The 13,640-nt window shown below is 44.4% G+C and overlaps 1 protein-coding gene across 1 annotated transcript; it reads right to left on the bottom strand.

Moving 5' to 3' along the window:
- Positions 1–5,656: 5,656 nt before the first annotated feature.
- LOC149371571 (uncharacterized) lies at positions 5,657–13,469 on the bottom strand. Its single transcript, XM_089565852.1, has 4 exons — positions 11,727–13,469; positions 10,212–10,469; positions 8,876–9,136; positions 5,657–7,586 (listed from the first exon to the last, which is right to left on the bottom strand). Exons 1-4 carry the CDS (start codon positions 13,375–13,377, stop codon positions 6,790–6,792), a joined length of 2,967 nt encoding a protein of 988 aa, XP_089421978.1. The 5' UTR covers positions 13,378–13,469; the 3' UTR covers positions 5,657–6,789.
- Positions 13,470–13,640: the final 171 nt, after the last annotated feature.

Below are 13,640 nucleotides of genomic sequence, written 5' to 3' on the forward strand. Positions count from 1 at the left end.
AAGCGCCCACCCAAGGACAAGCTGTTCTTTTCCTCTCAGCAGACCCAAATAAGCTGCTGTGAGCACGTCCGAGAACACAAAAAACTGGGTCGGTGGACACGCAGCTCTAGCGAAATCACCAAGTTCAACAGCCGGCTCTCTTCCTCGACGGCAGCCGTGATAACTTTCTCTTCAAGAGTTCGTTTCTTTTTTAGCTGTCCGCTGCTTTTTCAAGTTATTTATGCCCTGCGGCACAACACGTGTAGCGGATTTGCTGCTGGCCTAACGTGAAAATAACCTAAAAAAAACTGATCTTTCCATATTCTATCTGCTCTCAACAGCCCTTAATTTCCATTTATTTGTGGGATTTCTTAGAGAGGTGTCATAATATTCCAGTTCAGATGCGAGTTTTTTTTTTACAACGCAGCCGGTAAAGGCTTGTATGCAGGCTTAGGGACGGTGGATCTGTAATCTGATCAAGTTACCACACGCAGACGACTTGTCTAATGCACCGCTTTTGATCTGCCCACTGATTCGAGGCGTAATAATGGACTGAGCTAGAAAACACAATAAAAAAAACTTGGAACAAAAATAAATATGAATAACCAAACAAATTTAATGAGAAAATGCGCAAGCTTTCATTTTGAATGCTTTTCTATATTTGAGTTTGTACAAAAAAAAATTGTTTTTTCAAAAAAAAAAAACCACAGCCCCTGAGAAGTGATAATGCTCTGTAGTGCACTTTTATCGTCCTGTAGGCCTTTTTACACTGCTCTTATCCTAAAAATGCTGATATTGCTTGCACTTGAAGGCAACACTACAAGGCGATGAACTGCTTAGAAATTTTCTATCGCAGCACCATGCACAAATTTTGCGCGCAAGTCAACAATGTTTAGCAACTCACAGTTATTCACCGCGCCAGTGTGTGGCCACATAGTGATATCTTCTTTAGTTGAAGAGCTTAACCTTATTTTATTGTTAAAAACTAGGGAAGTTGTGGACCGGGAAGAATAGTGGCGCGCACCTTGTCTTATGAGCGATAACTTTGCATAGACACCGCGCAGTCAGCCGAACAGTACTTCAGGGTTCTTATCTAAACTGTGCTTTTCAGAAACGTGCTTCATTTATCCGAGCGCTCTGATCTTTAAAATATATATGAAGCGCGAAAATCTAATGAAAATATTAATGCAAACTGAAAGCACTAAAACTATTTCCGTTAACACGTTTTGGCGGGCTAGTTGGTTAAGCATCTTGAATAAACAGCGCTGTGTCGTCCATTTTCTTGTCTTTTGTGCTCGTCTTCGTTCGCGCTGTTTATTCAAAAAACTATTTCCGGCAACGAGGATAGGTGTAGTAGGGTCTTCAGACCCGTATCAACGGCCAGGGTTCTTAACGTGCACTATCAATGCAAGGAGCGAAAGGTTGTAGATTTTTTTTTGCCATGTCAATAAGCCCGCACCGGATGAGATTATGCCAGAACACTCACCTGCATCAAAACGCTGTAGCCACTTCAACCATTCGTAGGCCAGAAAGGGCGCCATCGGCCGTTAGGCTGCGGCAAGGATTCGCTGCAAGTTTCGACATTAGGAAAGCTCCGTTAGGAGGCACAAGTCAGGATATCTCTGGAGGGCTTGCGATCACTCAATTCTCATTGCTAACCTGCCACGTACGGTGCTTCTAATGGAAACCGTTTGAAAGAACGTGGCAAATCGGCTCTTCGTTGCACTCATGCGTTTGCAGGAAATTTGTTTTTTTTTTCTCTTGTTCATGTAAGGCAGCTTTTCACTGAGACAAGCACTCTTGTTGCTATAGTTGTGGTTCCCGCGTGTTAGTCTTGGGCATGGCTAGAGGAAAGAACATAGCTGGCGCCTGTCCTATTAGCTTCTGTGTTCATCCTCGTTTTTTTCGTGCTGCTCCCACTAGCCATCCTATCGTTTCTATCGCACCATGTCTTTGAGAAAATATTCTGTCAACATCGAACGACCAGCTATAATATGCTGCCCGCAATGGCAACAAAAAAAAAAACAAAACTGGTACCTAAATGGTTCGAGCGACGGCAACAGATTAGAGCTACGCCAATGCCTATGCTGCTGCACTGGTTCTGAAATCTTTAGAGGAGTGTGAGCTCTGACCGTCAATGTCAGTACAGCAGTTTCTCATTACTACGACACACGCAAGACTTGGCGACAGCGCGGCTAAAAGACAATTAGTGTCACCTTTAATCAATGGGTACTTCCTTGAAATCATACATTTACTTCGTTAGAATGTCTTAATCAAGAATAAAGCGGAAACTGGAATGGAGGGCCAATTCGGCTTTTGAAAGTGCAGGTCAATTTTATAGAAGGATGTTCATTTTTCACTTCGCTTTCGTCTAAACGCTGTCGCCCTGCCAGCTGGTAAACTGCTTGGACGCATGGTGCCACAGACAGACAGCCACCTCGACGGCTCCGAAAACTCTCTGTTGCACGCTGTGGCTGTTTCACTCGACGTTTTAGTGCCACAGCGCTACTCCCTGAATGTTTCATATGAGTCCGGTGGCCAACTTGCTAAAAATAATTTGAACCGTGAGATAAATTTGAGCCCTTAGGGTGAAATTATTTCTAGTGCAAGAAAACATTTAATGTTGAAACATTTGCCATGCTTCATCATCAAATTTTCATCTGTGCGTCACTTCACAACGCTACAAATCTTCCAAAACAAAATCCTTCTGAATCAATTTTACTTTTCACCGGGGTTAGAGCCTACAACCCTGCGCAACCGGAAGTTACTACGATTTGAGCATCGAGGCTCTCCCCGCTAGGAGCCTGTGCATGTTCCTTGGGGCCTTTTACATTTTCTAAAACTTGTGTTCTATGTTCACTGTTGATAGGCTGGGTTTTCATGGAAGAGGAGCAGAACTTTATGAGAAATACAGCCATGAGGTACAGTCACAGGACCTGCGCTACGCGAACTACCATGAAAGGATGTTGGCCGCATCGCTAAAAGAAAAACAACGGGTGCGACGAAATCAAATGACCCTACTGAAACGAATCCGTATGCAATTATATGGAAGGCATACGGTTTCCGTACATTTTCCGCAAGGCGCATACAGAAATCAAACGGATGCCGTACGGACTTTAAGGAAGCCCATATGGATCTTATAGAAACCGTGCGGAGGTTACGGACGGTTATATGCGGAGAACATGCGGGCGTCATATGGTGTTACGGACGGCCTTATGGAATATACGGTGGGTACGGACGGCTGTGTGCGGAGAGCATATGGACTTCATAAGGTGTTAAGGACGAACTTACGGAACGTATGGAATATGGACGGATACGGACGCGGCTATATGGCCGGAGCGTACGGAGTCCTTACTGACGTCATTTACGACACATGCAGTCTGTATGCATATGCCTCTGCGCAGCACTTACGGAAACTTATCCATATGAATGGATGGTCGCAGACATATATGTATGGAAGTGGATCCGCTTGCGTAGATCTGAATCCGCATATATAGACACGAAATATGTCCCAGTTATGCATGCATGGATCTGCTCGGTAAATCGATGCGTGAAGACGGAAGCGACGACAAACGCCCGTTCTTGTAAAACAATTATAACCGCTGGCCTGCCGTCACTACAACGTGACAATATATCTTGAGATATGCGGTAAAGATGCAAATTTAAGCGCGCGGTTGGACTTTCGCACACGGCTAGGAACGAGCAGCGCTACACATGTGCACGTGCGCATGCATGACGACGGACGAAACGGCGCAGAACGGTGAGCAATATGGATCGCCGCGTACCGGCGCCGGGAAGACGGCGAAGAAGCGCGGTTCAACGGCAGCTGCTGAATAATGCGCTGCCGCGGACAGAAGCGACACTTGATCCGGCAGCGGGTATTCAGCATGTACGGGGAGCAGCGTATTCCCGCGTACGCCTGTGGTCGAGGAACCTATGAAGGCCTTTCGTCTACATCGCGTGAGAACTGAATCTTCGAAGAGCCCGCAGGGAAAAGAACCTTTTCGAATACTATGCACATTAAAGACTGCGAACAGAGAGGAGAGACTACAAACGGGTGCCACGAGGGTCCGCACTACGAAGGCACTCGCAAATACATATATATATGCTCTGTTGTTCGATATACATTATTACGGGAAACAATTAGGCCGAACGCATTTCAGCAGAATTTGCTGTAAATCAATGTGGAACGCAAAATACTCAAAAGAAAGCACTTAATTGATTCTTACAAAACTGCCAAGAAACAGTCCCAACGTTGTATGGAACCAGTAGACACCTCAGTAGCTGAGCCATATTTGCAGGCCCTTCACCATTCTGGTAAATATCCATAGAAGGCTGGAGTTGATCAGTGCACCTGCTTGTTTCAAATTAAACAGCCCCTTTCAGGAAAACCAGCAGGGTTCAATTGTGGAAAACAGCAGCGCACGAGGGCAGGATTATGAGAGAGACAACACAGACGCGGTTTCCATTATGTTGAACCAGTTATAGTCCGTAGCAGTACAGTTGTGCTACCTCAGCATTTAGCAGTCATTACTAACCGTTAGGTATATGGCCTACCTGCAGTTCAGCCGTCACGGTGTAATTATGTATAATACATTCCTTTTGTCACGTCACAGGACAGTTAGTCATGATAATGGCAAGCCCCAACACTGGAAAGCAACAGATTACATACAAGGCGTAAACAGTAATCACCGAATACATAATAATAATAATAATAATAATAATAATAATGTTTGTTTTATTGTACGAAAAGAATACAAAGTTCCAGAAGCGGGCATGTCAAAGCCATCAATGGCTTGAGGGACTATGCCTGGCAAAGTCAGCAGACGGGTGTGCAATAGCCAACTTTGACATATGCAAGGGAACAAAATGTTTGTTTTATTTCACGAAAAGAATACAGAGTTCCAGAAGTGGGCATGTCAAAGCTACCAATAGCTTCAGGGACTCGGCCCAACAACGCCAGCAGACGAGTACGCAATAGCTAACTCTGACATATGCAGAGAACCAAAAGTTGGGAAAAATCAACATCAACAAGGGACAAAATAAAAATCAACATCAGATAGGTAGCACATACATATCACAGAAATATGGACTAATACATTTTAACACGTTACACAGAACCAAGCATGTTTTTTTAATGCATTTCTTGATGTAACCAAGAATATATACTTCATCTTCAGTCACTGGACCAGAAATGTCGTACCAGCACAATTTGCACAAACAGAGTTCAGAAGCACGGAAGGCCAAGTGCTGAGAAGATGTATGAAGCATATAAACAATATTTGGTTAATTAAATAGAGGACATAACATACAAAAATGAAAAGCGCATGAACCACATTGCACACACATACAACACAAGCGAAAAATCCCAAAAAGCAAACCGGTATGAGGTCCCATCATATTGCAGTTCAGTGATACAAAAGATTGAAAAGAAATTAAAGCACAGAAAAGTTTAAACAGCACAAAATTTAGGTAGCTAATGTACTCTTTGGAGTGTACCATCAGATAGGATACAAAGAATTAGAAAATGCTTCTGCTTCCACGGACTCGCATTATTACAATGGCCATTCCTCTCAACACTTTAGTTTCAAAACAGAGGTATAACTGGCCATTAGGATCTTCAACCTTCTTGTGAAACAGTACAGCAGCCTGCACTTTACAGTAACTGAATGCACCATGACATAGAGCTCAACCTTTTGAATTAGAAGCTAGATGCCTAACTATTCAACCCCACTAGGCTCCCACATTTTACTGAAAGTAAGCTTGGACGTCTGGCAAGTTTCAAACTTTACTGAGTGTAACTGCACCCAATAAACCATAGCCACACTACATGGCACACAAATACTTGCCTATTTAACCTATCACCTGATTTTAGCCTACCCACCACTTTTCCTTCACCAGGCCAAATGTTCTCCGAAGCTAGTTTGACGAAGAAAACACTACTGTAACCGCAAGACATTTTGTACACCAGCAACTGTCCTTTCCTTTCTTTCTTTACTGCAGCGGTGGCTTAGTGGTCTCAGCATCTGATTCACATGCGGAAGGTGCGGGGTTTCATCCCCAGTGCTGCCCATCGGTGATACAATGGGTACAAGAATTCTCCTGGTCTGGTGCTCGACTTAATTAAGATGAAATACTTGGCAAATGGGTCTTTGACCCCACCTTGAGTAGAAAAAAAAACCTTTTGACATGGCTCTATTTGGCCACAGATTGTCTTGCGCTGTAAAAATCCATCATCATCAATCCTTTCCTTCTTTATTTTTTAACTGCAACGGCGGCTTGGTGAATATGAAATTCAGTCGAAGATAACTGCTGGTACTTAGGTACTTAAGGGTAATGGAATGGATTCCAAGAGAAGGCAAGCTAGCAGGGGGCGGCAGAAAGTTAGGTCAGCGGATGAGATTAAGAAGTTTGCGGGGAATACGGTGGCCGCAACTGGCGAAGGACAGGGTTAATTGGAGAGACATGGGAGAGGCCTTTGCCCTGCAGTGGGCGTAGTCAGGCTGATGATGATGATATTCCCAAGGCCGTGGGTCTAATCAGAACCATAGTGGCTGCATTTTAATAAGGCCAAAATGCAAAATTGTCTATGCATTCTACGATGTCGGTGCATGTTAAAAATCCCCAGGTGGTTGAAGTTACTCCATAGCCCCCCAGAAGCAACCGTCAATAGCCCACAGTTTTGCTTTTTCATTTAAAATTCATCAATCATATTTGTACGTTGCGTTTTGTACCACTGCACTGAAAGAGGTTCTTGGTTCTGGCCAGCTTTTGTCATGTTCTATTGGTCGCTTTCTTTTAGCTGAGATGTCAGTCACGCTCAATAAGGTTTGGCAAATCACATATATACGCTGTATCATCAGCTGGTAATTCAATCAGAAGGCATGGTGCAAGGATGTCACTCAATTTCAAAACAGAAGGAGTAGTCATAAAAGACAAAAAACACTCGCTAATATGTCCTGGGAGCCTGTGTGTGCTATCTATACAAACCAGTTTCTTACAAAAAAAAACAGCACTAGTGGCTTCACAAGAGTCGTGAATTATTTCAAAAATCCTGTCAATGACAAAGTAGTCATTGTCTAATGCTTTCACTGCTGTGCTGTTGGTTTTTTTCGCTTTTCTGTACATTCTGCTGTGCAACACTGTTCCCTTAAAAGCAAAACGAAAGTGTTCATTTACAGCAATGACACGACTGAACATAGCATTCAGGGCATTGGTCTCCTCCGCTGACAGGCTAGGCGTGCGGTTGGAATAGCCCAAAAGACATGCGCCATCAATATGCGTAGCAGCAGCAATTAAAGGCTTAGCCAGTAGGGCATTGGTGAATTCCTGCACTTTTCTTTCGAAAATGTGCAGTGTCGTCATGAGCTGCAGTTGTTGCAGCATCACCGCGCGTTCTACAACCTGGTTTGGTATCCCTTTTGCACCAGTTATGGTCTTCACAAGTCTGCCGTTTCCACTTTCAAAGACAAATGCGCTGTGCCCCCACAAAGGCCCAAAGTTTTTTGCAGCTGTCACAAGATGAAGCAGCTGGTGCACATTAAAAGTCATCATACGTGGGCCGTAGAGTGTTCTTGTCCTGGACACAAACTCTTGCAGCAAGCGACCTGCACAAAAGAGCAGCCATGCTCACTGTGAAAGATTTCCGCACAAAACCTAATCTTGTGTTTCCTTGTGATTGCGCTCTATCACACCACTGTTCCAACAAATCGGGCGTGCTTTACCATTTACAAAACATTTCTTGCAATACCTAACAAATGAAGCAAAATCAAAACTGCTAGACTTGCTTAGTTGCACTGTATAAGGCATATTAATATTCATTTGAGTGCCTATTTTTTTTTGCTTCTGAAGAGGAACTGCCACAGCGTGCATGGTAAAAGGATTGTGATGTCACCATTTTCAAGCAATTTTATATCATATAGAGTAAAAGCTCATTAGTTCGAACTTGCTAAATCAATATGCTGCTTTACTCGAACTGGCAATTTCATCCCATCAACATCAGAAAACGCGGCATCAGCACAATCCCTACCATAACCTTGTGCCCACTTCCAGAAACTTAAACTTCAGCACTAGTCTAAGTTCAATAGCAAGCTTTGTTCAATGCCCCCTGACCTCGGATGAGTTCTGAAATTCAGACAGCACTTTTATCAAGAAAAGTCTTGAGGTAAGAAGGGACCCTTATTTCAGCAGCTTCATCTTCTTTCTTGAAACCAGGTGGGTTCCAGTTTCTCATCTTAATGTTTACCAAACTAAAAAGTGGCTGAAGGTCAGTAGCAATTCCATCAAAATAACATGGTTACGTCCTATGGAAGTTAACACTGATGAATAATTCCTCCTTTGAATATTTTTGGGGAACATGCGGCAAAGAACTTGTATTTGTGAATGAGCTTCTCAACCAAGTTTGTGCATTCATTCATGATGATGATAGACTCTCAGTCATGACAGCTTTACGTGATTTAAAGCAGTGGACTAGTTGGTGTTTACACTGGAAGGACAAAGCAGTAGCACTAAAAACAGGAACGACAGGATAGAAGAAGACAACACAGGCGCTAGCGCTTGTGTTATCTTCTTCTATCTTGTCGTCCCTGTTTTGAGCGCTACTACTATATCAAACTTTATGTGAGACATGTGCGAGTGGTACATGCTGAGTGGTCCATGCTTTATGTATAGCTCCCATTTACATAATATCATTCCACCTCTATTCTATCATTCTCTATCATTCTAACACAGTTACTGTACATTTGAAGTCATGCTGCCAAACATGTTTCACAACTTCCCTTTCTCATATGTACAATTCGCTGTGAATGCTTACATACGTGCAATTTGCAGTTCAATGCATTTTTGTAGCATTATAAATGCAATACAATTTTACAGCCAATAAAATGTATAAACTTACCAGCATGATGCAGCTGTTCATCAGTCAACTCTTCCAAAAGAAGTGTGAAGACTGCTTCCACAAGCAGCATGAAATGATTTAAATGCCGCTGGGGAAGAATGCCTAAACAACATGGCACAGCATAAAACAGCAGCCAGTGCCGCCACTCGCTTGCCTTCCAATGGCAGCGTTCTTTAATCGAACGTGGCAGCCTTGTGAAGCAGTGTGGGGGCTTGATGGCAAGCAACCTGTTGTCAAGCTGCTCCAATGTTGTCGGGCGCCCTGAAGCAAAAAGGAAGAGATGTGCAATTTAAATGCAAGTAATTGAATGAGCCAGCCAAACAACACCGCTTGCAAACCATTAAACAGCAGCATATTCCAAACTGAGCCTGTGGCTTTTTGAATGCAATGTTGTTGCTGTGTGCCATAAGAATGAAGATAGCACGAAGCTGAAGCATTCATGTTGGGAACAAATCATAAAGGTATGCCTACCCTAATGACCTTGCTTCCTGATAACAACAGGTATTTAGTTCAGGAATCCTAAGAGCAGATGTACTGCAGTTAATGCTTGACCATCAGACATAACTAGTTGAGCCCACTTATAATGATTACAGTTATAACGAGCACTTGCCTATCAGAGGCCAGTGCTACCATTAAAACATGTATGATGGCAGTGTCATTTCGTCCAAGATAAAACAAACAACCATGGCTGCCCCACTCACAGTGAACAAGGAGGTGCTGTAAACTAGCGACACTTGTCAAACTCATGCTTGCCGCAACAAAAGAGCTGCAAGACATCTGTGACACCCCCTACCCCATACCTCGAAAGTGGCAACCCAAAAAATTAGAAAAAGCCGCATTCAGAGTACGTAACCACCAACCAAGCACGCTCTTACGGGGGGTTCAATGTCAATCAGAATATGTGTGTATTCCAGCTAGGCAAAAGAAGGAAAGAGTGAAGCAACTGTGGAAGGAAAGGCATGAGAGGTGCAAGCCAGGGGCAGCACTAACAACAGATATAATGTATGCACGTTTGCTGAACTACTAATGACAGCAATTTGGGAAATTTGAATGCCAATCATGCCGTATGCCCTGCTGGCCCCATCAGTCACGTGACAGGCACTGCCTGCCCAACTGGCTGGCTGCTTTCCGCACAGATACTGTGTATAGGCAGAGTGTGGACACTAGAGTTCACAAGCTCTGCATGCACATGTGCTGTGCTAGCTTCAATGCTCCATCAATACCATGCATCAACGATGACAAGGAGGCCGAACTACCACCGTTGGTGCGTATCACACCCCTCAAAACTGAGAAGCTTGTATGTATGCGTAACACGAATTAGTACAGTAATACCAACCTATGTAGAAGGGTTCTTGGCTGTTGCAAGAGTCAAGCCAGTTATCAGTGAGGCACCTGGTGACGCCAAGGAGCACGCAGTGCATGTACTCCACTGTCTGCCCAAAGACCACGTTGAAGTGCTTCAAGTGAGCAAGTGGCGATGGCCCCTTCACTCCATTTACTGCTTCGTTGACTTCGAGAGCAAGCTTCATTTCTCGAAGCATTCCCTTTGGTGTCCGCTCATCATTCACCGTGGCTTGCATGTATCGCTGCCCACCTGAAATAAACAGACTTTGATTTTACAACATCGCAGAAAATACAAGTGACTTGTGGGGTAAGCAGGGTTCAGCCCCGCCGCGGTGGCTCAGTGATTACGGCGCTCGGCTGCTGACATGAAAGACGCGGGTTCGATCCCGGCCGCGGTGGCTGAATTTCTTGAAGGCGAAATTCTAGAGGCCCGTGTGCTGTGCGATGTCAGTGCATGTTAAGGAACCCCAGGTGGTCGAAATTTCCGGAGCCCCCCTCTACGGCGTCTCTCATAGCCTCAGTCGCTTTGGGACGTTAAACCCCAATAAACCAAACCAAATAATATAGCAAGAGAACATTTCCCACTGATACACTACTGTCACCAACAAACTAAGGCTACCACTAGTATATATTTTTTCCTGAAAATTTACGGGCCCAAACATACCGTAATTTTCAGCAGCACATCTTCGATACTAACAGCTTCCAAAAGCTGACAGTTATACAAAAACAGCCTAAGAGTCTTCCCTTCTAAGGTGAACTCAAAAACACGATTACAGTTCAGTCACAGCTCCGCACAGCATGACGACAGCAATGGCCATTTTATTTTGCCTGTGCAAGAAGCTGAAGAACAATGAAAACTGCCTGCACGAGCTCATCAGTTTGCATGTACCCGACATACGACGCATACTTGTTAACGTTAAAAGTACACGAGCATGTACAGTGCATTAGCTTTAGCATAAAATCAAAAGCTATGAGTAAAGACTAAGTAGGTCTTTCGCCATGTCTTCTCAATATCTACATGTCTTCATGTTGGCTATGAAGAACTGCTGCAAAGGCAAAGGAGAGAATTTACCAAAGGCAAACCCTTTGACAAGTTTCGAGAACTCAAAGAAATGAATGAATGAAGTTTATGTGCAATATATTTGCCTTGTGAGGGCAGCAGAAGTATGAAAAGGCATTCAGTGGATTGGCTAACCTAGAAGAAAAGACTCGCATTCAGGGTAGGGTCAAAGGTGCAGGGCATAACATTAGCACAGAACTGCCCGTTATGCTGTAAACAAATTGTGCATAAACTCTATATCTTCAATTTCTTAAGATAAAATGCCCATTACACCTATAGCAAATTCTATACTTAATATGTGCACTCCTGATGCGAAAGTTCTGCTGCCAGAAGATATGCAATCTTCTTGCAAGGCAAGGGAGAGAATTACTTAGACTTTATTTAACAACATACTCGTATAACAACAGGTGGCCTAATAAATACATCGAACTTATCAGAGTACTTTACCTTCGAGGTGTTCTCCACAGGCGTAGCACCAGGGGCAGCCAAACATTCCGTTGAATTGCACCATGTTGCTAACGGCAGCCCGAGCAGGAGCATCTACGCAACAGCATACAGCATACACTGCTGATCTCATTGTCGTGGAAGCTTGTTCCCAGATAACACGACCCACTCTGTTCACTTCATCGACAAATTTCGTCATGAACAGGGTCATATCAGGGTGCCTTCCAAACCAAAGGCCACCAACCAAACAGTTTTTCATCCTGAGACTGGGTGGCAGCTCGTTAACCAAAAACTGTATGGGCCACACTGATGATGAAGAGGATTTGAAGACGGGGCTTCCATCTGTGTTGACAGTTAGCGTCAGGTCCATCCAGTTCAGCTGATTACTCTGGCGTAGCTCCCTGCAAATGCTGCCACTTGTGATGTCTCTCAGGGTCGTTGTTGATCTTTCAGCATCTTCTTTCAGATTGACAAGGTTGCTGTAGAGAGCAGCTTTTGTTCTTGCTATCAAAGTCTTCAGCTGCTCCTTTAAATCCATAATAACAAAAAAATTCCCCTTCGCCTTGAGTGATCTCACATCAGTTGCCAGGACACAGGCAGAGCACTTCATTTTGGATGTCCCACTCACTGGCTTGAGCAGGTTGCCACAGACGCTGCAGTAAAAAAAATGCTTGGCGACCCGCTTTGCTCTTGAAGCCCATAGCTTCCTGAACAAGTGTTTTGATCGCGGGAGCACATTTCCTCTAAAGCCAAAAAGGCCATCAATGAGAGCCAGCAGATCATCCAAAGCAACCCAAGTAAGCCCATGAGCAACAACAAAGGCCATGATCATTACAATTGCAGCTGCCTTGGTTGTCGTAGAGCCAGGTAACGTTGCTGAATCTAAGTCAGCAAAGCCAGGTGCCAGGAGCTCATTTTCATCCAAAAGTGAATCTAGGCTTTCGGCTTCCTCCTCAGATTCACTGCCACTTGTGTCGTCGTCCTCTAGGTGTTCACTGTCACTTTCATGAGTTGGGATGTCCTCATCAGACCATTCAGCATAGTCACCTGAAAGTGTAGATCTGGAGCTCGATGGCGACGGATGACGCGGTTCAGAAGTAGGTTCAACTGGTTCAACTGTGCGCTCAGTCCCGGGGATGCCCTCATTGGCCACTTCGGTTCTGTAGCCTGAAACAGGAGTATTCACACCGGACGACGGCTGCGCCAGTACACGATCGCATTCCTTCACGTGTTCAGTGCCACTTTCAAGGGTGCCCTCATCGATGCTTTCAGCACTGCGCCCGCCGGAAGGAGCAGGTGTCGAGAGAGATGGCCCTGTGTTCGCTGTCGAACTGCTGGCACTGGACGACGGCTGCGCCGGTACACGGCTGCATGTTCCCGCGTGTTCAGCACTTACAAAGGGGCCACCCTCGTAGACGCCTTCAACACAGTGCTCACCTGAAGGAGCAGATGTCGAAACTGACGACGTTTTGTCCGCGGTCGAACTACTGGCACCATGAGCGCGTTCTGAAGGATCGCCTCTTGACGCTGTCTCCCCGGAAAGAACTGCTCGTTTTCGCTGCTTTTTCCAGTAATCCGTGGACTTCGGCACGACAAATGGTTCATCTTTGTCAAGATAGCGCTTACGTGTCTTTTTCGTGGGACGAAGGCTCATTTTGCTGCTTGCTGGCTTAATAACAAACGCAGCAAGCGGTTATGGTTGCAGCAACGACGGTATGGCGCAACGACGGTAGCGACAAAGGAATGAAAATTCAGGGGGCACTTGGGTCTCTAAAGTGCTGCAAGGTGAAAGCATTTCCTGGCCACTGTTTGTTTTTATTTACTTTTTTATTTTTCATAGTTTTTTTTTACAATATATTTGTTGCTCCTTTTCTTAATTTTGTTGTTTTTTTATTTTTATTCGACATCCTATTTTTA

This window comes from Amblyomma mixtum, chromosome 1 (assembly GCF_055824585.1).
Source record: "Amblyomma mixtum isolate Tamu chromosome 1, ASM5582458v1, whole genome shotgun sequence".
NCBI lineage: Eukaryota > Metazoa > Arthropoda > Arachnida > Ixodida > Ixodidae > Amblyomma > Amblyomma mixtum.

Bases quoted from the DNA above. Each gene is read 5' to 3' on its own strand.
- LOC149371571 (XM_089565852.1), bottom strand. From the start codon at position 13,377: ATGAGCCTTCGTCCCACGAAAAAGACACGTAAGCGCTATCTTGACAAA. The intron at 10,470-11,726 runs GTAAAGTACTCT...TGTTTATTTCAG, and splicing joins CTGTGGAGAACACCTCGAAG to GTGGGCAGCGATACATGCAA. The intron at 7,587-8,875 runs GTAAGTTTATAC...TCTTTTGTGCAG, and splicing joins TGAACAGCTGCATCATGCTG to GTCGCTTGCTGCAAGAGTTT.